Raw genomic sequence first — 26,269 nt, 5'->3', positions numbered from 1 at the left:
AGAGCTTTTGGTGGTGCTGGGTTTTGTTGCTCCCGGGGCCTGTTAGCTCAGTCGACCTGGGACAAGCTTCGCCCGTTTTACTGGGGCGCCCCCTGTCTGTCGGGCGTAAGGGGCCTCGAAGGCATCCTAGTCGGGTGCGCCAGCCAACCAGGCGCGACTCCTGCCTGCACGATCCTGCCCTGGCGTGTGCAAACGTGACATGCTCTCTATGCTGTGATGCCTGTCGGGCTTTTCGGCACCGGCTGGGCCTCTGTGCTGACGCCGTTGATCCGCGCTGACCTGTGGACACTTGTCAATTGCGAATTTGGACGGAAATGTTCCAATTCACGTATCAGTGGTGGACAAGTGTGTTAAGGGTCCGCCTAGAGTTCGTTAAATGAGAAGGTTTGATCTCCGGTCTTCCCTTGGCCTGATGTACTTTTTTTGAGTGAAAGGTTTAGAAAAATGGATATTTGACCCTACTTTATGTAGTCCAATAGCACTTGACGCCACGACGCTCTGTAGTCAAAACTCCCCTTGCGCCTATCAAATTCACAGTGAAGAAAAAATAAATAGGTGCTCGAATTGCGCGAAAGTGAGGCATGAAATCAGAAGAGGAAGATAAGTGTATATTTGCTTCAGTACTCGTCGTTGAACTTGAAAAAGTGCGCCAATTTTTCCTTTCTTTTCTCTCTGAGTTTGGAAGTCCACTCTGTGTGCTTTCAGCGGCGCTGCTGCAGGTGCCTTCCCACGCAGAAACGCGCCCGATGGCCTCTGTCACGATTGTTTATATTATTTGTGCTATACATATGTTTTTATTTGTTACGTTGGCTGTGGTGTACTGCTGCCAGGTCCACTGAGGAGCGGCATGAAATCATAGCGGTGATAATTTTAATTCGTTTCGCTGGGGCCTGACTCGGGCTGTGAGCGGCCAACGCACTCCTTCTTGACGAAATCGTTTGAGGCCACATAGTTTACTTGTAGCTCGCTACTACTTGACCGGATCGTTTGAAGCCACGTAGTTTCCTTGTCGCTCGAAAATGTTCTAAATGTTAATTTTCGTTACCCTGGTATTAACCAAGGAGTCTGAACTACGTTTCAGCGGTGCTTTATGGTTATACGAGCTTCGTGCTGACGCGCCATTTCAGACAATCTTACTCCCTGCACCGCGAGCACATGCTAGACATGGATGCTTGCGCGATGCACGAGTCCCAAGAAATGGAGGGTGTGTACGAAAGTGACTAGCTGAAACATTTAGCGTTGTCTCCTGCCGAAATATTTTAAAGTTGCGTAGCTTGGCTACCTTGTGAAAGCTTCTCGTTCGCGCTGCTCTATTACTATTTTTTTTTTTTTTTCTGTATAGCACTCCTCTTCCTCTTGCCCCCTCATCTTTTTTGTAGCGCGGATGAGTTTCGCATCTAACGGCAGTGGGCAGATTTTAGACCCATTTGACATAATAATAACACTAATTATCAGGTTCACTCATCCACGAGAGACCTCGCGAGCACCGGATATAAACCAGGGGGATTTCAGTGTAGGCGAAAAGCAAGGCGCCCGTGTGCTGTGCGATGTCAGTGCACGTTAAAGAACCTCCAGATGGTCCAAATTTCTAGAGCCCTCCACTATGGCGTCTCTCATAGCCTAAGTCGCTTTGGGACGTTAAACACAAGCCAAAGCAAACAAGGGTGATATGTGAGCTGCTTGGTACTTCGGATTGCTGTTCTCCGAAATACGTGCGTTCTTTCAACCTTGTGGTCAGCGCGAGGAAGACCTATAACTGCACAGGAAACGAGTGCGTCTGGCATCGGCTCCTTTGAGCTCTCTGACGCATGGGGTAGAAATGAGTCTTGGCTGCGCGCAGCGACGTCACCTCCCGCCCTCGACTGCGCAGGAAAATGCGCTCACTTTGGTGCCACGATCCGTAGTCGACTGCACGTGCTCGGAATACCTGTCTCGTCTAGTCTTTGCTAATGACCATCTCCTCCTAATCGCCCCCCCCCCCCCCCCTTTTTTTTTTTTATCTGCAAGTTAGTGGCGTGCGACGTGACGGCTGCGTGTTTTGCACGTCGAATTTTGATCGCCGTCTGGAGGTGGACGTATGCCGTTTGCAGTAGGGCCAGCAGGGACCGTAGCCGCGCAGCACCCAGAACAGTCGCCAACTGTTGACACGCAACGCGCGTGTTTCGTCCGCAGCTATTGCCAAACGACATAATATGGTGCGCGTTTTGGGGTGCATAATTAAGCATTGCGCACTACACTCCGAGGAGTTCACCATAGCGCAGGTGCTGTTCTTATGACTGGCAAGGAACTCTGTGCGGACGGTTGTGCAGTAGGCGCGTGCTGTCGGCATTGCATCGTTTAGCAAGGTTAGTCCGCACGCACACTGTCGGCATTCAATGCACGTGTACTGTACTTGGATTCTATAGTTACATATACGGCACATTCTTTTGTTGTCGGCCACGGATCCTCGTGGCTAGATGTCCGCAATTTCATCGCTCGACCGGCTGCCTACTTCTGCGAAACCGCGCTCTGCGGTAACGGCTTCTCTATCAGTCCGCGTTTCCTTGTGCCATTTTGACGCATCTGGTGTATACTGTGCAGCGATGGAGAAAAAGGAAATTACCTGCTGGTGGCAGTAAAATGAGAACACCGAATTCAGCTCCACTTAGTGCCGATTGGCCAACTCTGGCGCGCAATCTGCTCACGGAGGTTTAGCACGAAAACCCTGTTACTGAGAGTACACAGAAATCTGTTTATGCGTCGTTAGTATTTCTTCCTGGAATTGTACTGTTTGCTCAAGATGGGCTCGCAGTGCGAAACTATTTCCGTGCAGTATTGCGCTGCCTTTCTGACCCAATGGCTCATTCAGTGGATTCGGTTATTGGTCGGGCGAACTTTTTCGAGCAAAGTAACATCGTCAGAAATGGATCTTCGACATTTTCCCGCCATTTGAGAAACTTGAGCGTCCCTTACGGAAGAGCTTTGTGCGCTTCTCTAGGGTCTACTGGAAAGCGCCGTTTCTTATTTGGAGCGGTCAGCACGATTTAATGCACACTTGCAACTGGTGCAGGCTTCACAGATAACTTATTGTTGTCCTGAAATGCGCTTAGAGAAGCGCTAGGGAACTGTATGAATCGCGTCTAAACTACGCATCTGTTGTGCGAAGAAAAATTGAATTGACGCCTGTGTAGTGCCTAAATCATTCAACTGTCTGTTTAGCCTCACTGCACCAATGCTACCTGGGTAATACTAATTTCTGGTGGTCATGGTGCCAAGGAACGCAGCGTACGCCGGGCCGCTTGCTTCGATGCGTAGTCGTAATGCATTAGTTAATACGCTGTTATTAACCTCGTGGTAGTAGAAGGCTTTTTTTTTTTTTTTTTTTTTCCCTGCAAGCCTTCCTTTCTTCGAATTGTATACGTGCACTGGGAAGCATGCGATAGTGTGCGAAGGTGGAAGGGTGCAGATTAAGCAAATTTCGGTGGTTGCCGGCATGTAAAGAAAGAAAGAACGCTTCCTTACCCAATAAGCTGTTGTCCACGCCATCTTGGCAACTTGAACGGCTGCGGTCGGAAGTAGAATGCTGGTGTGTGTGTGTGTGTGTGTGTGTGTGTGTGTGTGTGTGTGTGTGTGTGTGTGTGTGTGTGTGTGTGTGTGTGTGTGTGTGTGTGTGTGTGTGTGTGTGTGTGTGTGTGTGTGTGTGTGTGTGTGTGTGTGTGTGTGTGTGTGTGTGTGTGTGTGTGTTGTGCTAGCTGACGTTCTCCTCGCCCACACGCGTCTCGCGCTGTTCACCCAAGTGAGCGAACAACGACGCGTGTGTGCCATTGCCAAGCTTCATTCACTGCCCCTTTAATTTCGTCCTCTTCCAAGTGGCCCTCCTTCCATCTCGAGTGTTGCGTCCGTCCACGAAGCGGCGCACAAGTGGGAAAGCCAGCGCGGAGACTGATTGATGATGCCTCGCGAGTTTCGCAAGTTATCCTGCCAGAGGTGATTGCTTGCTGAAACACGTCCGACCTGAAAGAGCCGTGCGCGTTTGGAAATGCCGGCCGCTTCGGGCACGATAACGCGCGCGGTAATTTATACGCCTGCGCGGACTCTCGTACCCCCCCCTCCCCCCTTTTTTTTTACGCGTTTAGTTTTGAGGATTCGCGCTGCTTCGTCGGTGTTTAATAACCCCGCACTCATTGCGTAACTGCAGCTTTATATTCTCGGAGCGGCTGCCAGGTCTGCACGTTCACCTACGCGCGCAAGTGCCTTTTGTAGTTTTTTACATCTTTGATGCGTGACCGCTGAAATAGCTCTTGAATGATGGCGTCGTCGGTGCGACTTGCCCCTTGCGCGTTCATCTCTTTCTCTAACATGCGTAAAAGTCCTACCAAGTAACCAAAGCGTCGATTTGCTTACAAATATATTCACAGTCGGTGTGTATACTTTTTTTTTCCCCCGGCATATGAGTGTCGGAGCAAAAACTTTTTTTTATTATTTTTTTTATTTTTTTTTTCAGTAAGCCAAGGCAACGGTGCCATTTTATGGCGAATTCGAGTGGAAGAGCAGGCATACTCGAGTGCACTTCGAACGTGCGCTCATACAAGCGGGTGCCCTCCATTGGGAGAGCAGAAGTAGAATTACTGGCTTCCAGTGGTAGAGGAGGAGGGCTTTTCCACCGCTGAGAGCATCCGAGTGCACTCTCGGCTGCTCCCTCGTCTAAAGCGAGTGTAGAGGAAGTCACATGGCGACGCTGCTACACCAGCCGGCGCGGCTCGCGGCGTCGACCGGTTAGCATCCCTCAGGGGCCAACACGGCAACAGCGTACTCGCAATCGACCATCGGCTCACGATAATTGTGACGGCCACAGCCGAAATGCTTTCGATGCCGCGACACCGTGAAGCTATATTGTGTACCTTTTTCCGGCGGTATCTTTTTTCGAGAGTTTCCACGTTTCGTTACGTCGTTTCGAGAGAGACGATAATCGGCGCGGCTCTGTCTCATAACCCACTGGCGATTACAACTAAATCTGGAATTGAATAATGTGGTCTATATGCATAACAACCTTCACAGCTGTTCTTGAGGCCACTCTAACTCGATGATTATTGACAAATGTTGACTGCAGGCTCAAAACAGGGCCAACGCATCAGAGAGCGTAGCCCGCACCGTGGCCCAGTGCAAACAGCAGAAAAAAATAATAGACAAAAAAGAGAGTAATTTACCGAGCGATGGGCCTTTGAAAGAAAAAAAAAAAACAACATAGAACGCTTGTAATGCACAATACTTCACATGTTTCGCAAGCTTTAGTGCTTCTTCTTGCATTGCGTATAAACAAACCGATCCCTCGGTCATCGCAACGCTTCCCGAAATGTTTACATACAAAAAGATTTAGTTACCATCAAACTAGTGTCCTCGCTGCTGCGCTTGTCGGTTTTAAAGCGTCGTCGACCCCCTTTTTTCTTGAATGTTTGTGCTACAGCTCCGTGTTCAGCGAAAATTACGTCCACGGTAGCAGAGCATGACCGAAGAGCCGGCGCACCTAAAATTGCCAGCGTTGTGAAACTCCGCATGTTAAAATGATGCCAGTCAGAATATAGTGAGCATAGGCATCCAGAACATTAGTTGCAAGTCCTGAGAGCAGGCAGCAAGCTGCGATGGGCAAGAAGTTGAAATTTTTAGAGAGGCAGCCTCGAAACGTGAAGTTCCATTATAAATGCGGCCTTCATATCACGGATATCATGGCAGGATATCACTGTGATCCTGATGCGCGTCCTGCACGAATTTTTTTCCGCGAGGCTCTCCATTGGTTTATCGGGATTGGGAAGTTTGACGATGATAATCCTGAGTGGTTGCCAAAGGTAGAATTTTTTATGGATCTTAGGGAATTTTAGAAAAGCCAGCCCCTGGCAGGCTTATTATATCAATGTTTTGTGTGTGTTTGTTTTGTCTTGCAAAAGTCAGGCAATAAGGAAGAAAAAAAAAAAAACGGCGTGGCCGGGTGGTTAGCGCAGAATGCTAGGGACGCTCAGTGATAGTGAGTTCGAATCGCGTTAGGGGTATCTTTTTTTTTTCTTCTAGATTTTTTTTTTTTTAGCTTTTATAATGTATTTAAGGTGCGTCGTTACCTTTCAGTTTTTCCTTTTTATCCGAGGCCCTTTTTTTTTCGCCGGGCGACCAGCGCAATAGGCAAGGATGCAATAGGGGAACTTGTTTACGATGCCTGCAAATAGCACGTTGTTGCCACAGTATGAGGGTCAGATGTGCCATGATTTAGTGAACAATTGAATGATAACGCGTTTTTCCTTCGGCACTTAGCATATGTATGCTTTTCGTGGCGTACGTAGCTCTGCAGTCGAGCGGTCAGCTCAGGGTTAACGAGAGCTCGCAGTCGAAGCGGCGAAGGCGGCGATATGTTGGCTCAGAAGTGTGAACGAAGGAGCGTGTCGGCGGCAGCGGATTTCGCTCACTCGCTTCGCCGAACACTGTAAACGAGGTATCAAAATGCCGGCTGCAAAGCGTCGGCGAGCGGAAAGCATTACTCAGTTGCTGTATGCACTTCTGAGAGTCACTGCTGGCATCGAAAGGGCCAAAGGAGGCAGATCGCCGCGCTTTGAGAACGAAGGCATACAAAACAAGCAGTTCTTCACGGAGCGTTGGCCTCTCCTCTGGTTGCAACTGCCGCCACTGCGGGCAGGCGGAGAATGCTGAGGAAAGAAGTGTGGTCACATGGTCGTGGCGCTCTGCTCTCTACGCGCAGAGAGCGTTCCCGTGGGAGGACAGTTACACCCTCGCTCGGCGTGCTCCTGTACTGCTCTGTACTGTTCGGCGCCTCTGCTCTCGTCCCCCCAACCGAATGCGCCGTAGTTTTGCCTTGATTGCGTGTATTTCCACCACCTCTTCCGATATAATGAGTGTTTGCAGACATCCACATTATAGTGTATTGGAAGCATTGTTCAGTTGTCCACTCTTAACGAAAAACGTTGGTTGAACAAAGGCTGGCCTGTTCCGATGGACGAACTCTTCTTTTTGACAAGAGACGTGCGATATCTTCTTCCGTTTGGTCAGCGGTCACGGATGCGTTTGGGGTGCGAGCCGAATTTGGCGTGAAGATGATGTGCCACAATTGTTGTGTACCCTTTTTTTAGGAGGCGTTGGCGGGATGGCGGTCACAGGAAAGAATCGCGATCGGTCGAAATCTAATTCTTCACTTCGGTGGCCTGTGCAATAACCCACCTGCTTCGGAAAGCGTCTGTTCACTCGCTGGTGCGGGGTACTGCAGTACCATAGCGGGATTGGCATTGACCACAGACTGAATCAAGCTGTTTGCAAAGGGTGTGATGGGCGACCATTCAAAATCTGAGAGCTTAGAAATTTTTGTGCCGTTCTTGGTGTGCAAGTTTTTCTTCGCCCGAGAACGTCAACGCGTGTTTGGCGTCGCGCAATACCACGTCACTGGTGATGTCCGCCCGTATGGGGACGCGTGTCTGGCTTGCGAGAGCTGCGCCGCCGCGGGAGTTTTGCTGCAGCGGTCGCCCTGTGGCCTCGTTATCTGAACAAGCCCCTCGGCGCGAGACCGCCAGCGGCCGCGCTTTCCCGCCGAGATTGGATTACAGCCTCTATCTCTGCGTAACGGGACTTTACTGTCGGGTGTGGCGTAAAGTTGGGCGTCCAGTACGCGACTGCCTGGCGAGTTGCACGCATAACAGTTGGGATTAAAACGGCGGAACTCAGCGTAATGCCGGTGTTCTCGACAGAGCGTCTCCTCCGCTCGCTCATGCCTGATGATGTGGCTATCAGCTCCATATACGATCACAATGGCAGGGGTACATGTTGAACGGGGAGCGAAAAGATGAAATACTGCGAGCCTCCCAGTGCTTCTTTACGCGCGTGACAACGTGGTGAGTACGCTAGCGGTGCCGAAGGTGAATAAGCTCCGCGTGCAAACCTGCCTGCGCCTAGATAAGCTGGGATAAGGAGGCAAGATAACGGCCTCTCCGTTCCTCGGGCATAAAGCGTACTTGGAGCGTGTGCCCTCGGGGCACGATGTCAGTGGACTGGCACCGTTTGTTTGTTTTCTTTCCTTTTCGTTAGCCCCATTCGTTGCTGAATTATTTCTTTCTCGGGGGCTCTGTTTCGTGGCTTGTACGTGGTGCGCAGCGAGGCATGGTGTAACGCTAGCGACGGCTGTACGTTGACCAGCCCTCCCCAAAGCCGACATTTGATAGAGCGAAAGGTGTAGTTTTGGTGCCTGAAAAGTGATGAACCGAGCGTCTGTAGCGAGCACTGCACCCGACTCCCTCTGTCGTGCTTGCGGGTCCCGCGGCGGTTTCGTTGCGCGGCGGGGTCAGCGGCAGCATCCGCGAATCGGATACAAACCAGTTCCCATCGGTTTCACGCGCGCAGTCAAGTGTAAGGACCGCAGCTACTTGACTCTTCGAGCAGTTTTGTGTAAGCGAACGGGGAAGCGTTCTACGCGCTCCTGTGCGTCGTTCGGGTTGCTCCCATTTGGCGTTCGGACCTTTCGGCCTCTCGGCGGATTCGCCTTAACTTTCCCCTTTTCGGCTGTTGGCAGCGCTTTCTTCGCGAGCGAACACGCTCACGTGCTGGTGCGCAGCTGCGGCTGTGCGAGTGAGCGCCGCGGGGAGAAAGTGGAACGCCGCCGGCGTAGCTGCGCTTCGCGGGTCACTGGGTCGGAGGCGGCGTAAGCCGAGGCTGCCGGTCTGCTCCACGCTGCCGTCGTCCTTTCCGTTTTGCCGTGTGTTTGGCACCGCAGCCCGGCAGTCAATCAGTCGCGACCTGGCCCGTTCCACGTTTATATCTGAATGAGCGCAGAAATTGTAGGTGTTGGGAAGAAAAAAAAAAAATTTAGTATCTCTGCAAAGGCCAGAAACGGCTGCAAACAGACCAGTGGCAAACTTCGGGGCGCAAATCACGCAACATCCGCACCCCCTCCGCATAGCCGTTCCGTCACAAGTATACGATTGCTCCAGCTCTGCATTGCGTGTATATCTTTTTTTTTGTATGTTTTACAGTTATTGTGCCTGCATTTCTTGTAATTACGACGTTTGTAGTTAGCTGCAAGACCCATCTGAGGAGTACCACGTGAAGTTTAAAGACCACAGTGGAGCGAGAACCGTTGCCCGTCTGAAAGCTGCAGGAAACCCAGTTTTTTCATGCGACGACTTCGCTGAAACTCCCGCGAATACCTGTCAGGCGCACACGCGCATTCCTGTGCGCCAAGTGTCGCCTCACGCCAGGCGTCGGGAACGCGGGCGCGGGATCCGATATCTGCCATGCACGTCTGGCATGGGTCCTTGGAATTGCGACGTAATCGTCGTTGTCCGCGTGTAGAATATGACGCGTGCACGATAGGCGTGATGAGCTGCATCTGACCCAGACCGTGAGGACGCGTTCAACTCCGCTTGGCGTTTTCCGAGCGCGTTTTTTTTTTATTATTAATATTTTAACCGAAGCACTCTTACGATGAAACGATATTGGTTTTCGTTGTAGGTTTGTGACTCGGCGACACATTTCGATGAGCGGAGATGGGACACTTGCTTCAAATTGTACAAGCTTATTTACAGTTACTCTCCTTCGTCGGGTGCGACTGACACAGGAAGAACTATAAAAAAAGAAATCTCGCTAGGAGTTGTCGACGGAGGCTAGTGGAATCAGGTGAGAGCAGGACACCTCTTACTTCCACTGCACAATAGGCCGGAGTCTCGGAAGGCATGCGCGCAATTATAGCACTGTAACACCGTGGACGGTGGTCGCTGATGTTTTTCTTTTTATTTCTTCCCTGAACAAAAAAAAATTGTTAGATTTTTTTTTTTCTTTCTCCCAGGAGAAGCCTTCATGATACGCTCAGTTTCAGTTTAGTCGTTCAGTCGTGTCCGACTCTTCGTGACCCTATGGACCATGTCACGCCGCGCTTTCCGGTCTCTCACTATCTTCCTAAAATCACATAACTTCATCTGCAGTGCCTCGAGGATGCCATCTAACCATCGCGTTCGCTGCCTACCCCTTCTCCGGCGACCCTCAACCTTTCCCAACATCAAATCTTTCTCCAGCGACTCCTCTCTTCTGATCAGATGACCAAAGTAGCTGAGCCTTAACTTTAGAATTTGACCCTCCAATGAGCAGTCAGGGTTTATGGTCGACAATATTGACTGATTTGATCTACCTTACCGATTCTCTGAGAACTGCATTTGTTTTGGGATTCCGTGTCGAGATTATCGAACAGGCCGAAATCAGTGGGCTCATACTGTTAAGCATTCAATTAGAAGCATATTATCCGCATGTTATGAAAGTTAGCTTGTTTTAGCGACAAGCGCTCCCGCATATAAAAATCGACACGTCCAAAGCTTCCTTCCGCGATATGCGCCGCTAAATGGGGAATGGGTTAGCGTTGTGTTGTTGATTGCTCAGCTATTACCCGTTGCTCTTTAGGTCTAAAAACTAAGAGGAAACTGAAACAAGCGCACGTTGGCGCGAGAGCACACGACATTAGAGAAGTAGGCAATACTTCCTTTCGAGATGCTGTTTTTGCGCGTGTTAGTCAAACTTAAATTATTTTCGACTGGTAAAGACTTTTTGCAAAACTATATTCAATCTGGCCATGGCCAGCGCACGAAAGCATGCGGCGCCGCGGCCGCCGCTTCAGTTTCATCATTGCAAAACCCAACGCGATTCGAATGTGCTTCGCAGCCCGCACTCCTCCCAGCCGCCGCCGTCTCCGTCTCGCCTACCCCGCAGGCACGCGCGCGCGACTGAGACCGTCTCTCTCGAGCGTAACCTTGCGTTTTTCTGGTGCCTGTCCAGCAAACGGCTCGTGAGTGCTTCGACGTTACACATTTAGTGTGTGAGCCCTAAACTCCCGCAGGAATGTACCGATTCGCGGATTACGATTGCGCCTCCAAAATGTTTGTTTACATAGCTTTTGCAATGACTGGATGTATGCTGCCCGTTCACACGGCATAAAATGCAAGCTGAGCTAGCAATACGAAAAATATTCTCTTTTCACTCCAGTTTGCGATGTACCATCCTCGTCGCCATTCTGTGGTGTCCGGTGTCCGGACGGAGGGAACGAACAGGCGCAGACCGCAGCTCAGGGTAGACTGTTTATTTACGTCAGAGTGTGAGCTCGAGAGAAGAGAGAGAGAAAATGTGCTGATGATGATAGCACTGGTGTATGGAAACGAAACCGAAACTTGTGCGGGATACAACAGTAAGCAGTCGTCGATTTAGGCTCACTATTGCCAGAACTACACTATATGCCACATGCAACCGCTAAAGCTTGTGAATGCGCTCCGTAATCGAAGTAATCGCAGACCTGAACCCGGCGTACTCGCGCTAGGCCTAATCGTCGCGGAACGGGCCATCAATTCGGCGCCGACTGACATTTCTGGATAATGTCATTGCTGATGAGAAGTGGGGAATATGTCTAGTGTAGCTGCTTGTTTTCTTTCTTCTAACATGGTTAATCTAGACCAGCGCAGCTGTTCATGCCGTTCACTCATCGGGCGTCTATTCTCGCTCAGCCTGCAATCTGACCAAAGCAGATCTGGCGACTGTCCGCTGATCATTTCCGTCGGCATCGCGGGGCCGAAAACCTCACACAACACTGTTGTGTTGGTGTCGTCGCCGGTGTAATGCGATACATCAGGGCGTCGATAAGCTGTATAAGGAACCTAACCGCGCAGCCCATCGACTGTGACCATGCTTAGACTATGCTGAAGAAAACGTACATTATATCGTTTTTGTGCAGTAACATATTCAAGTACTTCTACATGAGGGACGACCACTTTGACAATCGTCCACGAAAGAATGAGAGACGTGTCCTGTGATATTGCAGCCTGCATTGTAGACGACGCTCCGCCGTCTATTCTCTTGTAACGTCACACAAGCATTTCAAAATGGCGTTCGCTCTCGGTGGGAGGAGTTTTCCGATTTCTGTCGCGTTCCTTTTTCTTTCTTTTTTTATTGTAATATGCACCGCACGCCAGACACGCATGACATGGCGCGACAGCGTTAAAAGTCCCGTTACTGAGAAAATCAGGCGTCGCCATTGTGCGCGAAAAATCTCACGGGAATGGCGCAGGCAGGTGTTATCTGGCCGGACATTAATTCTTCGGAGTTTGTGTGATTTAGCGGAGACCAGAAGGAAGCTGAGAGGAGCTGCCAGCTCTAATTTGATGTGGAGTAAGGATCAACCGTGGATGCCGAGTAAAGCAACGCGGCACCTAGGCTAGGCAGGCACGTTCATACGTCTTGGCTAAAGCGGGGATTTATGTATATATATAAAAGCGCTGTCACCGTTTTCTCGGCACATGAAATCTGTTCTCTCAGTCCCTTGCACCGATTCTCCTCATAGCGTAGGCATACGGACGCATTGTATTGCGGCGTAGGTCTGGATGTTCCGCCACCTGTCTTGCCTACGCAGGCGTAGGATTCATAGGCCGTGGTATTTCTGCACTTATTCTGGGTTTTGTGTGGACGCGCAAAGCCCTGAAGTCGCCGCGGCTTTCTTTTGGTAGCGAATGAAACAATCGAGCGCCGCGAGTTTGAAGAATCGAGTGTGAAGAACGCCGCGCTGTATCGATTTATCCGTAGCCTTTCGTCGTGCCTTGTATCCGGCCCTTGGGTCTGTGTCGTCCCGTGACGTAAGGTACCAAAATGCGGCTGTCGCAAATGGTCGCGGCTGTGAGCAGCGCACGAGGAGGCCCCCCGTGCGGCGTGTGTCTCGCTTGGCGGGCCATCGCCGTCTCGCTTGGAGCGCCGTGCTTACACGCGCGTGGCGCTCGTCCCCTCGCCACGGCCCTCCGGGCTCCTTCCTATACTATGCGCCCAGGTTGTCCCGTTCGCTTTCTTTTGACGTTGCACACATTCAAGGTCGCTTACGTGCGGCGCATGCGCGCTACCGACGACGCCATCTTTCTGCCTTCAAGTGCTCGGCGTTTTCGCGCTACTCGGGTGCCTTTCTTCTTCCCCTCGGATTGCAGTCACGTGATGAGTGTGCGACGACCGTTAATTGTCTCGGCCGCGCGGCATGTACCACTCGGGCGGCGACTACGTCGCTAAGCGGAGAGAATGAACTTGGGAGCGCGTTTCTTTCTCCTCCCGCGTGCTTTGTGTTTTTTTCGTGCTATGTTCGTGCACGCTCTTTTGAGCTTGTTGCATTCTTGTTCGCTCTGTGGCCGTCGCTCGCTACTCCCTTTTGGGCTCTTTATTTATTGAGCCTTTTTCACTCTTACGAGACCACCACTCCGGAGCACGGGTCACGCAGCGGCGCGGAAAACTTTCCTCCTTCTTGCCGATGATCCATGGGCTGCACTTTATTTGGCCCTTCTTTTCTTTTTTAGCCCTCCCTTCCCCTCTACTTCGCGGCCGCCGATCTGGATAACTTGTTTTCGTAGCTGCGTGCTTGCCTCGGGTTTTCTGCGCTCGACGTATCTATGGCTGGTCAATTGCTGCCGCCGCGACGCGCGAACGCGCTGGGGAATTCGGCCGGCGCGCGGCTGTCGTCGCTTTCTTTCCTCGGTTCTTCATTTATAGGCCCGGTGGGACTGACATAGCTTGGAATCCTCCTTAATGCGCATTTCATTGACCAAGTCAGTGGACGACAGAATTCCGCTTTGCTGGCGTTCGGGACTTGCAAGGATTGATATAAATGCAGTTCCTTTTTTTTTTTTTCTTCGGGTGGGAGCAAGGGCTTTGTTGGGCGGCAGAGGTAGTGACTGACGGCTCCACATTTCGCTCTCTGAGCAGCCATCCTCAAAACAAATAATGATAGCTTTGCGCGCTGTCCACATGTGGCTGTGACGCAGCGACTTCCTGCGTGCATCAGCAGAACTGATGTGGGGCTGCCTCATGCGTATTACTCTCGCACTGCCGATGTTCACCCGCCGTGGTTCTATTCACCGTTGATTATTACCGCCAGATTATGCCTCTTCTCACCGAGAACGGGACTTTTATAACTTGGAAATGCCGTAAAAGAAAGTGCAGGTGTCGCCGATCCCGCAAGGAATCGGGTGCTGATTTTTCGACATCGAATTTCGGGCGCTGATACCAGAGGCTACGCTACTACACCTCCATTCAGTCGGAAGCGGTGGCAGCCCATATATAGCTTGACGCTGCGGGATCACCGTTAAGGCGGTCGTCGCTTTGCTGCTGTGACAGGCTGCAGCTCAGCTTCTCCATGTCTGCGCTTGCCTTTTCGGCTGCTGTGCACAGGCCAACGGAGGACTCGGCATTCTTGCGCGCCTGGGTTCCCGCCCGTGGGCGTTCCTCGTGTGGGTGAGCGGAGGGTGAAGCGCCAACGCGCGCCGTCGTTCACCAAGCACGGCCACGATGGCGGGGAAGGGAAGCGGACGTGTACAGGAGTGCCTAGCGGACCATGACTACGCGGCCGACTCGATGGCACGACGCATCTTTTCTCCCTCTCTGTCGCACTCGGGGGGCTGTTGTTATTGTCTTGCGTTCGCACGCAGGAAAAATGAACAGCGCCCGCGAGCCAGCCACTTTTCTAACAGGGCCCGTGGTGACCGTGCAAAGCGCCGTTGCACTCGGTTGTGCGTTTGAAGCGAACGAGCCCCAGCCAACTAAAATAAACCCTCCCTACCGTAACCCGGCCGTGCACTCTGCGATCAAGAAGCGGCGCCTAATATGGACCAAATGACGATATGTACGAGACCCGACTCGGTGTCGTGTGCCATACCGCACAGTAAAACAAGCTGCACCTGAAGTCTGGAGAAATACTTTGTCCCACACCGTCCGACGCTGTATCTGGCGCCTGAATGAATGCAGACTTTACCCGCGTATATACAGCATACACCAGAACACCTACCTGACTTAATAAAGAGCACCACTTTTCACCTGTCTTGTGGGCCGTACCGTACAAGGTGGCTTCATACCGTATTTGTGCTCTGAAATGAAAGCCGCATTAGTACGGCAGCATGCCGACTGCGTGGGATGCGTGCATATTTAAAGCGCAGTTCGGTGCATCCGTCGCGCACACTTTCAACGAAGGCGCTCAAAATTTGCGATGAGCCTTTTTTTTTTTTTTTTTTTTTTTTTTTTTTTTTTTTTTTTTCCCGTATAAAGTTCTAGAGCCGCACGTCGGTTACAGTAGTGTACGCTCTAGACGATGATATCGGCTGCGTTTCGGTCCTGCATGGAAGGTTTTGTTGGAGCGTCCCAGCATCCGTTTTATGTGTTATTCTTTCATTTCCCTCTGCGCTGCTATTCTGCCTCCTTTTCGCTATCCTCCACGACCTTGGGTTGCAATCTGGCTCCTCGGCTTTAGTGGCAGTGTGTTGGCGGGATTTTGCTCAACCACCATGCTACTTTCTCTTGCCGTGAGAAATTCACTGCATGATATGTGTTGTGTACCAAGCGATCCTCGCCTCTGTTGAAAAACCTAACCGTGAGTGCGGCAGTCGCCTCTTCGAGCAGCAGACAGCAGCAGCTTTTTGTAGATGCTCTATCCTTGTACCTTGCGCAAAGGTAAATTCGAATTGATTAATCTTCAAATGTCTTACATGGCTCGTCGGGATTGAATACGACGAAAATCAAAGCTTAGATAAAATACCGTCTGATCACGCGTACAACGAACGCATTTCGTCCGCCCTGACGACCACACACACACACACACACACACACACACACACACACACACACACACACACACACACACACACACACACACACACACACACACACACACACACACACACACACACACACACACACACACACACACACACACACACACACACACACACACACACACACACACACACACACACACACACACACACACACACACACACACACACACACACACACACACACACACACACACACACACACACACACACACACACACACACACACACACACACACACACACACACACACACACACACACACACACACACACACACACACACACACACACACACACACACACACACACACACACACACACACACACACACACACACACACACACACACACACACACACACACACACACACACACACACAGAGGGAAATTCGAGCGGTCGGTGAGTCGGCTTCTTGCTATCCAATTTTGTAGTAGTGATGCTTGTTGCAAGGTAACCTCTCTTTCTGGTAACCGCAGCATCACCACTGGCGGTTAGGTCCCGCATATGGAAGGCTCCCATGATTTCACTTCTGTTGCGAAAGGTAGGCGATTTCTGCTGCATGTGGATTAACGTCCCGAAGCATGGCAGACGCCGTAGTGGCGGATTCCGGGGTTAATTTAGAACTCTTGGGATCCTCTAATGTGCACTGGCAAAACACAGCATACGGACGGACGCCTTTTGCATTTCGCGTCCATTAAAATGTGGTCGCCGCTGCCGGGCGTCGATGTCGCTACCTTTGCCTCCGCAACGGAACTTGTTGCCTCCACTGAGCCACATAGATAGGCAGGTGCGTAGCTAACGAGGCGCCTGTAAGTTTTCTCTCCAACTTTTATCAAATGAGGTGTCTATGTACTGAACCGGCCGACAGACTTCTTTTTCGACATCACAAGTGCACAAAAACAGCTACGAGTCTTTTTCAGTGTATTCTGTAAGGCGCATTCGGCATGTGCAGTGTGTGTGCCGGGAGCATTTTCGATCACTCAGTGAACCCCGAGGTGAGTTATGCTGCGAGATAAGTTTGGAGATGTATGGTTTTGGGCACATGAACCAGTGATGCGGGTGGCCGCCTATATCGGAACCCGGCTGGCTTCACCACCGCACGTACCACGGACGTAGCGGCAACTGCAGACGCCCGTCTCGGCCTCTCCCGGGGCAGATGTCTTCGTTTGCGTCTGCTGTTGCTGCCTAGGTAGTCTGCTTGACCGCCGTCGCTTTTTACGTGGAAGCCAAGGTAACGCAAAGCGCTCGGGGCAGTCTAATGGGCGCAAGTTGCAGCGCCCTCCCTCGCCTGGCGAGAGCGGGGCATCACGCTTCGGAGATGCGTCGTCGTCTCCACAGTGTGCGGCGGCGTGTGTGTGCAGTGTCTTTGAACCGTTCAGTTACGTCACTTTCCGTGCGGCGAATGCGGGCAGCGCGGCTGCTGCCCTCCCGCCGCCCCGATGCAACTGCGCGTGTCGCAACGGGGCCCTTATTACCATGGCGTTGCGCCGGCGGGCACGAAAAGGAAAGGAGGCAGGCTGCGGCAACAGCAGCAGCAGCAGTGGCTGGCTCGTTTTGGCAACGTCCGTGGCGGCGACAGGGAGCGCTTAGCAAAGGTCGTACACATCGCACCGATCCGCTAGCGAGGAGGACGACCAGCGCTGCTCGTCGTCTTATAACCGCAGCAGTTCTTTGAGATGTTGTCGACAGTGCCAGCGTTAGCTGGCATCGCTATGCGCTTCGGTTGATCACGTGACAGTGCGAGGCTCCTGACGCGCCTCCGCTGCTGTGTCGGTGATCCATGTCACAGTTGACTGCGTCAGCTACTTTGTATACACTGCCGCGAGTCTTGTGTGGATAGCTGGGGCACCGTTGTCGCCATTAAGTAATATCTGCTTCGAGCTCGTACAAACGGGTGGGAATGAATGTCGGGCTGCCGTTTGGCGACTGGATCAGCACCAAGCAACGTCGGGGAGGTGTATTTTTTCTGCAACGGCCGTTTATGGGCACCAGCTTCTTAAGCTTTACCTCATCGCGAGACAGGGGACTTCGGTGCAAGCTTTAGAGCACGCGGCCACCTTTCCGGCTGCGTAACGTTCATTCTGTCTCTATGCGCTACGAGAGTGTGCGATAACAGACCTCGCTACTTGCTGCACGATGTGCTCGAGAGAGGCTTCGGACTTCGTGCAGCATATTGGATAGAGTCGCGATATGTTTTTTTTTTTTTTTTTTTTTTATTTTCGTAAAAGATTTTTCTACAACCCATTGGCGTTACAATTTTGCACGCAATCAGGTATGGTTCCACGACTACTGTCGACAGTCGGGCTTTGTTTACGTTGCGAGGGGCGTTTGCAGCTTCTGACACCGCACCTCAGCCGGGCACGAGGTGTTGAATTCCATGCTATTTTGCCGTATATATCCGCGGGGCCAGTTACCCATCCAGAGTCTACTAATCTCGTGCGCTTCTTGCCTCGCGTGTGCATGGAACTTGGCGGATTTCCCGATATCTCGGCAATGCGAAGCACTGTGTGGCAATATGCCGGCTGCCGCCGAATTTCATATGATCCCGATGACCGCGACCAGCTAGTGCACGACGAGCGCCATTGTTGGGATGAGCACCGGCGGTGTTTTTCCGAGAACTGGCCCGACATTGCGTTTCTTGCCCCCTCGACACGCTTTCATGGCTTTTGTTTGGCGCTTACTCATTTGGATGCAGCGGGCAGGCGTCTACTTGGTACGCAATTCGCTGCCTACAGTGACGCTACTTCTTTCTGTCGTCATATGGCGGCATTTTTTCTCGGTTACCATTCGTCTCGAGTCTGCGTTATATGGCGGTCCTTGTGTGACAGCTTGGAAGCGGCAGTGGGCATTGCAAGCGTGGTTGCAGTCCTTTTCCACTTTTTTCGTGTGCTGTTGCTGTCAACGGAAGTGACAGATTTTTTATTTTTTTATGCTTAAGCATTAAGTGAGTATGTTTTCAAGGTCATGTCACCAGAAGTTTGTCGGCACGATTACGTTCTAACAAAAAGAATGATAACAAAACAAATGGCAGCACTAGATAGAGGATGAAAAAAATCTCGCTGGGGAAAAAATTTGCTTCACGCGGAATAATTACTTAATTCCAGGCAATCAAATCAATCAGACGTCGAAATAGCCGAGGGGGTAATGTCGACAACCAATGGGAGGGAGTCACGTGGTACCCAACTTCCATGGGATGTTACATAGTGTGGCGTCACAAACTGAAAGCCTCTTCTTCCATGTCCCTGCTTCTTTCTTCCACAAGACTGCTTACGCAATTTCCCCAGTGCGGGTGCCGCAGTGATGTCAAACACTTTTTTTAGTTCTTCTTTCTTTATTTATTTTTTCAATAGACTTGGTGGCTGAATATTTGTCGCACCTTTTTTCGGGAGAAACCTGAATGACCGTTGTACAGAGGGCAGGGTACTTAGTGGCAGCTGTCCGCGTGGTTGTTTTTATCTGTCAGTAAATCTCCGTCGCCCCTCAGTGGTTAGGGCGCGCGACTCCCGAGTCCGAGGACGCAGGTTCGATCCCGGCCTTCGATGGCGGTGAAACGCAAAGCGCCCTTCTACCGTGCGATGACAGTGAACGTTGAATAGCCTCAGGTGGTTTCAATTACCGGAGCCCTCCACTGCAGCGTCCCTCTTAGCCGATGTTAGTTGGGGCGTTAAATCCCACATACCACGCACGCACCTGTCACACTTTCACCACAAACCAAATGAACTCGGAAGCGGGCGCCTATTGCGTGCGAGTATTTGTCGGTGGCCCTATCTCCAGTGTTGGCCCCCGTCCGCCCGCAGCACCGCGACATCGTCCCCGCTGCGGGCAGGTGAGTGCGTGCGGGCTTGTGTGCGTAATCGCCGCCAGCCCGACCAGCGCGGCGACGCCGCGGGTAGTTTTAATTGTGAGACAATGGCATTGCCGGTGGGAGCGGCGGGCTGGACGGGGGTGCATTGTACCACGTCCTCTCTTTTTCTCGCTTTCGTTGCGTGTTGTGTGTCGAAGCGCGCCTTTTGTGTGTGGACACAGCGCGTGGCCCTTGTGCGCGCGGCGCGTGAATAGCGTCCGCGTGCGGCCTGGTCCACTTCATGCGCGCAAGGCTGTCCGTTTCGTCCCGAGTCGGTCAAGGTCTGGCGCCGTCCGAGCGCGTCCGGCTCTTGTCCATCCGTCGTCGCCAGAGCTGTGCCGTGCGTGTGTGGAAAGCGGCCATTGTACGCTGCTGGCGGCTCGGCGTTTCCGACAAAGTCCCCTGTTCCCTCCTCACTTTTCCTGCGATGCCTTTCGGGTAAGGCGAGGCCGCGTTTCAATCACATGCGACGCGAGTGTGCAAATCGAACGTTGCTACTGGTTACTTTCTGAACGCTGGACAGTGTTTGTACCTCCTTTCATGGGGATGGAAACATTCGTGTTTGACGTGCGACAAAATGGAGTCTTCGAGGGCCTAACAACCCTTGCCGTTGTTCAATTGCGAACAGGCCGCCAGAAGGTACGACGAGGAGGTTTGTTCCTGTTCTCTGGACAGAGCGCTGTTCTGTGCGGCGTGGTGTCTATCTGCAGTGAGTAATCGGTGATTCACCCGACGGTGTCCCCGGTCGCGTGCCCACGCGGTTAGTGCTTCCGTTTTCGTCATCGCTATTGGTGGAGATGGGAGCACAGCGAGCGAGAGCGTTTCTGCTGCTGAGAAAATTTGAGACACGTTTCGTGTCTCGTCGAGCGACTTAAGCCCGGCAAACGGGGGGTCATAAGCCCGACAAAGTTTAGTTGGAAACTGGTTATCGGGCTCATATATACGTTAGGGGGTGCAGCTATAAGCAAGCGACCGTCAAGTCGGGCAGGGTTAGTCCGATTTCAAGGGGTGGGTTGGCTCCACGAGCTACGTTTGCATAGACTAGACAGAAGTGGAATCTCTTTTGGAGGCAAAGGGCAGAGACGGAGAGAGTCGAGGACTTTCTCATAAATCACTTCGAATCGACTGTCGAGTTCATGTATACAAGCAGCATCAGCAGCAGGGGGCGGGAACCGGGCGCTGTTCCTCTTAATGTTTTTCCTCGTTTTTGTCCTCGTCTAGCGTATTTTTGCTCGACGCTTGGTTGTAGCGGCGATCTCGGGCCGATAGAAATGGATTAATGTAAACGCAGCCGGGTCGGGCTGAGTCAGCCGGACATCTGGCGCCTCCCGACTCGACCCGCTAGCGTCGGCCTGATGTAGACGAGGTGAAGTGAGGCGTCGGTGTAGACGCAGCAATCAAGTCGGCGATGGGAGGGAAGTTTGCTAATGAATGGATCGGGTGTTGCGTTGTAAATACAAATTAAAGGGACATAACACTCTAGTTTAAACGTCCAACTTTATTTACCCGCAACTGAAAGCTTGCTGCCTGAAGTGGATCATTCCACAACGGCTTTGCTAGAAACGGTGTAGAAAACTTTTACCGATAATTTTTTCAGTTAGTGCATGCGCCGGTTTTTATGTAGTCTGATGCTTTCAACCACGATGAGAGAGAGCAATGCGATTTCGCGTCAGCAGTAAATGTTGTACCAAAAACTATAAACGTTGGCAACCAGGAAAATTTTTTTAGTATAAAGTAGCGTTCAATTCACTTTCGGCATTTCAGACTATTACGACATAGGGACGTGCGCATTGTCGACGAAAGTCTTGGCGAACCGTTGTTATCGCTTCAGTGAAGAAAACATTTGAGAAAACAGCGTGGCGCCATCTAGTGACAGAAGCTAAAAGCACGTAATCGGCGATGTGAAAGTGAGCGTTGGTTTGTATTGTCGAAGGGCGCCCTGGAGAAAGCGCAAAGTACAATAAAACGCGAAGAGCACTCGTCAAATGAAAAGAACACTGTAAACAAAGATTCGTAATGTGTGCGTGTGTTTTAAAGGGGGGGGGGGGTCACATGAGGTGCTACGCCGATAATGGCAGCGTTTCGCCGCAAGCGGGCGGTGTAATTTGTTCTGTACGGTTTTCACTGCGAAATTAAAATGATAAATCCCCGTTCCATAGATATTTTGGTACTCGATCTGTACTATATGAGGCAGTATATTTTCGATTTCCATATTATGACATACTTTGGTCACGGTTTTGCCCCTTAAGAGCGGCGGATTATGGCTGCACTCGTTTCTTAGCATTCGGTTATTCTCAATTTCACTGTGGGAAGCGTCATTCAGGAAACGTGCGGTCTTCTCGAGGTTGTGATCGCGGCAACCTGTGGCTAGGGCGCCTCGGTGTGCCGCTCCAGCGCCGCAGGGTTCGCATCGAGGCTCCCTATCACCGGAAACGAAAATCTGGAGCTAAAGCATCCATGTCCGCGTGTGCGTGATGCGGCTGGCAGTGTTGATTGAAGGCGACTTGCAGAGCGTCCAGTCTTGCTCCAGTCGCCAACATAATGCCGATTTGAACTGCTTGAGGCTACGGAGTGCCGCTTCTCTTATGCATGAAGAGTGTGTAAAGTAAAATTACTGCTTCTTGGAGACTCGACATGACCATCCAGTGGCCCCTCGATTGAGGAGTAGATAGATATGGCGTTATAGCGACCTGTAACTTTGCCGGTTGGTAAGGAGGGCCCTTAACGGGCGGTGCATGGTGCATAGCTGAAGTGTGTGCGGGTGTGTATGAGAGACTGGGCCGCCGCCCTGATTTGATGTGTACGACGCAGTAGTTTCACTGGATATACTTCGGTTGGGAATTGGATAGGCTCGTAATTTGGTTTTTGCCTCTTAGTTTTCCTGCAATATTTTGCAACAGTTGCGCGTTCTCCGACCCACATCCTACTCGGCACATCTTCGCCACTAGCCCGTATCTGTGGCGGCTGCGCTCGGCGAAATGAGGACTTGGCGTTGCGCGCATGTATTCTGCGTTTGTGTGTGCGTGCAATAAAGAGGGCGAGGTTGAGAGACGTCGCTGCGCGACACACTTTGTCGCACCTGACCTTGTCTCGTTCCAGCTGCGGTGTTCCGCGACATGTGTGGGCAAAACGCTCTTTATTTCTGCGCCAATTTGGTGTCTGCTCTCTTCGGGGTAATGTTTGGAACTGGAGGAAACCTTCCTGCTGTTATATCGCAGTTCGTTAGTGTCGAAGGCGGCATTTCCTCGTGGCGAATTGAATTCGTCGATGAGGAGCGGGAGGCTATATCCGCGCCGGAGCCATCGAATCTGCTACAGGGCCTCTCAATCTTCGAACGAACAGCAAAACGTAAACAGGCTTCGACAGGCAGCCCGACGGCAGCTGTCAAGAGCTATCGGGAAACAAATGTTTCGCAGTCGTTGCTGGTCACTGGGCTCCGCGTCAGCTGCTTTCCGATTAATCGATGCGAAAAACTACTCCGATAGGGTAGCCGGCGTTCTATCAAGCGGGATACAAACGGCCATACGCGCGGCCTGGCCGTTCCAGAAGTGGCGGCGCCGGACCGTCAGTTCCGGCAAAATCCACCCCTGCTCGGCGGATCAAGAGAGAGCGCTCCGCCATCAGTAGTAGAGTAGGATACGGGTGCCGTGGAGCAAGTGAAGCTGCTCAAGACCGACCTCTGAAATTCGTCATAATGCTTTCGATGGTGAGACCAAATTGTGCCCTCCGAGAGGTTGAGGGGCGGCGCACGCACGCACGCACGGTCTACTTCTGTTGCAGCTGCAGTCTGGTGCCGTACTTCGGAAGCGTTTCTGCCGCATCACATGGATCCTGCTCGTATTCAGGATGTGAGCTGTTCAGTGCGAGTAAAAACTAAGGAAACGATCACCGACTTCGAGGTGTGGACATGACGCGACCAACGCTCTGCCGTTATCCAGGGCTTAGTGGAGCGGTGGTCAGAGGACCTCGTGCTCAGTTGGCAGTCGGCCAGAAAGAAGAGCGTCCAACTGCTTATTCGCCCTTCCCAGCTTACACGTCGGTGGTGACGGTCGTACTTGATGTCACTGGCACAGCCCAATGCTGTAACGAACAGGCACGCGGCTGCAATCGTCATTTGTCGCAGTGCTTACACAGGCGGTGATCGTTTGGCGCCATTCAGCTAGCAGCGCAGGAGTGCGACAACGTTTAGCCGCGCGTGGTGGCGGTTGTAGTCGGCTATACTTTGCTGGTGAGATGCGCTGTCTACGCAGAGTCGGCATACCTGCCTCTTCTGTCTGCGCTTCCTGCTACAACGGGTGGTGCAGTAGTGTACGTGCTGTGCTATTCTGGGATGTGTGTACGCGACCGTGCATCTGTTCTGCTTGTTGTTGTTTTTCTTTCTTTTTTTTTGGGGGGGGGGGGGGTATCGAGCGAGAGCATCGACCGGCTGCTAGGCTACGTACGACTTGCACCCGAGCCCTCGAGCAGTGGTGGATGGTACTCCGAGCGGAGCTAGGCGCCGAGCGGCGGAAGGAAGGGCGTGCGGGCCTGTGTGCACGAACGCTACGGAATGTGGAGGCAGCCTTCTCTCCGCCGCTGACGCGGTGTCAATTTGGCGCCGCGCCGAATTAGATGCGACGACGACGGCAGCTGCGGCGGCGCACACAGCGACGGGTCGCGCTGTGCGTGGCGGCCGCCACCAGCGGCTTTTGCGGCCGTGCGGGCCAACTGAGCGACCTCCCATGTCCTCCTCTGGGATGTCGTTCGCCGAGTTGTGTGTGGCGGGAGACGCTTGTGCTCAGTGTCCGCCGAAGTCTGAACAAAAATTGCCCCTTTTCCGATACCTCCACCGTCCACCCATCCCAAGTTAACAAGTATCCCTATAGGACCTAGCTTCACGGCATTGCAGCTGGCAGCCTTATGTTTTCTTTGAGAGTAGCACGATACCGAATTTTTATTGGATTTTTCTGCTTATTAATGATACGCATGAAATTACTGTGAATGGCTTACCACGTGATTTTCGCCCACTACCGTTAAACAATTTATAATTGAGTTGTGTCTTTTTCTCACCCATTTCGGTTTCAACAGCAGAGTGATAGCTATGACATCTAGGTGTCGTGAGGGTGTAAACAATTGCAATATAATCGCTGCTTCTTCATTCGTTGTGTTCCTGTTCTTGAGGCAGGCTAGCTTTAGCGTTGTTTTGAATTTAAGCGACGGAAGAGTGACTGATCGCATTTGCATGCCCCACGTGACCTGGACCGCTGCTGAAACCGAAACAAGAAAGCAAATTTAATTATAAATCATTTAGCGGTCGTGGTGACACGCTTGCAAAGAAGTAAACACGCAACCGACCGCTGGGTGTCTAAAAGGCTGATCTGTAACCAGAGGAGTCTGTGATCGAACGCAAATTAGCTCATTCCTTGTGCACTTGGACCCTGCATGTCTCCAATACTGAATGCTTTCTCCATTTTCCTTGTTCCTGTGACAGCCTTTTCGGTTGTTTCTTGCGTTCGTTTTCCCTTTGGCTGCTATGCGGCGCAGGCGTGCCCCAATTGCTCTAATGTTTAATGATTAGTGCATGTACAATAGTTGTGCTGATGTCTATAGTAATCACCGCTACACATCGTCCCCATGCCGGGTGTTAGTAGCATCTTCGCCACATGGAAAGCGACGGTGTATGGGTGGGACTTCTTCGGGAATAATTATGGTCCTATGGATTCTTACGTGCCTAAGTGAGGTTGTTGAGCTGTAAGCACTCCTTTGAATCGACCACGGTCGACGTACTTATGACAGATGTTTACCCCTTCATGATGTGTCTACTCAACGCGTGATTTGTTTCCGGACCTCAAAGTGTTTTTCTCCGCGCTCTTGCTTCGGACTTACAGCGTCATATTTCTGGTGGCATGCGTAGAATGTGTAGATACAGTTTCCACCTTCATGCCCAAAATTCTCGTGAGCACGTGTAGTTGTGACGTAGATGTTGTGATAACAGCGCAGGTCTTTGATAAAAGCTGGGGATGCCACAGTGGGCGTTTTGAATGTGCTTTAATCCTCCCTTGTGGCTGCTTCTGTCAGCGCCGGCTGATTTGTTTTCTCTCTCTCCGTGCAGCGGTTCGAGCCGATCGCATGCGGGGTGGCCGCAACAAGTTCGGCCCCATGTACAAGCGGGACCGGGCCCGGAAGCTACAGATGCTGCGCCAGAAGCAGCTCGCCCTGTCCCAGTGTAGTTCGGCCGGTGGCTCAGAGGCCTCGGGCGCCGGCGGCCCGCTGACCGTAGGATCCGCGGGCGTCCACTACGCGCTGCCCCCGTCAGCGTCCGTCTCTTCCCCCGGACTGTACTCTCCGGAACCCGGTGGGCCCATCAAGCAGGAAATCCAGATTCCTCAGTTGAGCTCTTCGACGAGTTCGCCGGACTCCTCACCCTCGCCGTTGGCGGGACTCGTGGGCCAACCCATGGCTCTGGTGCCCCAGCCTCACCCTACGCAACAGCAACAGCACCAAGCGCAGCAACAGCAGCAGCAGGGCCCTCCGCCCGGAGGTCCGCCCTCGGCCGCCACGCAGCAGAGCCACTACGCAGCGACTGCGGCCGCGGCCCAGCCGGACAAGACAGCCCCGCCGCAGGCGCCGCCCACGCCGGCATGGCTCACGCAGGTGCGCTGGTCCCGGCCCTTCTTCCTGGGCCCAAGGGACGGTCGCGAACCTGGCTCCTTACTAGTCTCGATTCAAAGGCCAGAGAAGGCCTCTGTGTGAAGAAAACATGGAGCTCATACCACCTTGTCCCTTTGGTTCTTGCCCGTTTCTTACGGTCTCG

At 52.1% G+C, this 26,269-nt stretch overlaps 1 protein-coding gene across 1 annotated transcript in view; it reads left to right on the top strand.

Moving 5' to 3' along the window:
• ftz-f1 (ftz transcription factor 1) overlaps positions 1–26,269 on the top strand; it is a 291,716-nt gene that overhangs the window by 210,748 nt on the left and 54,699 nt on the right. Inside the window, exon 3 of the mRNA XM_084588851.1 lies at positions 25,568–26,109. Within this exon, the coding sequence (XP_084444977.1) occupies positions 25,568–26,109 (542 nt within the window). The remainder of the gene's footprint in view (positions 1–25,567; positions 26,110–26,269) is intronic.

This window comes from Amblyomma maculatum, chromosome 1 (genome assembly GCF_055883805.1).
Source record: "Amblyomma maculatum isolate TAMU_Amacu chromosome 1, ASM5588380v1, whole genome shotgun sequence".
In the NCBI taxonomy this organism is placed as follows: domain Eukaryota; kingdom Metazoa; phylum Arthropoda; class Arachnida; order Ixodida; family Ixodidae; genus Amblyomma; species Amblyomma maculatum.
This window is presented reverse-complemented; position numbering and strand designations above follow the sequence as displayed.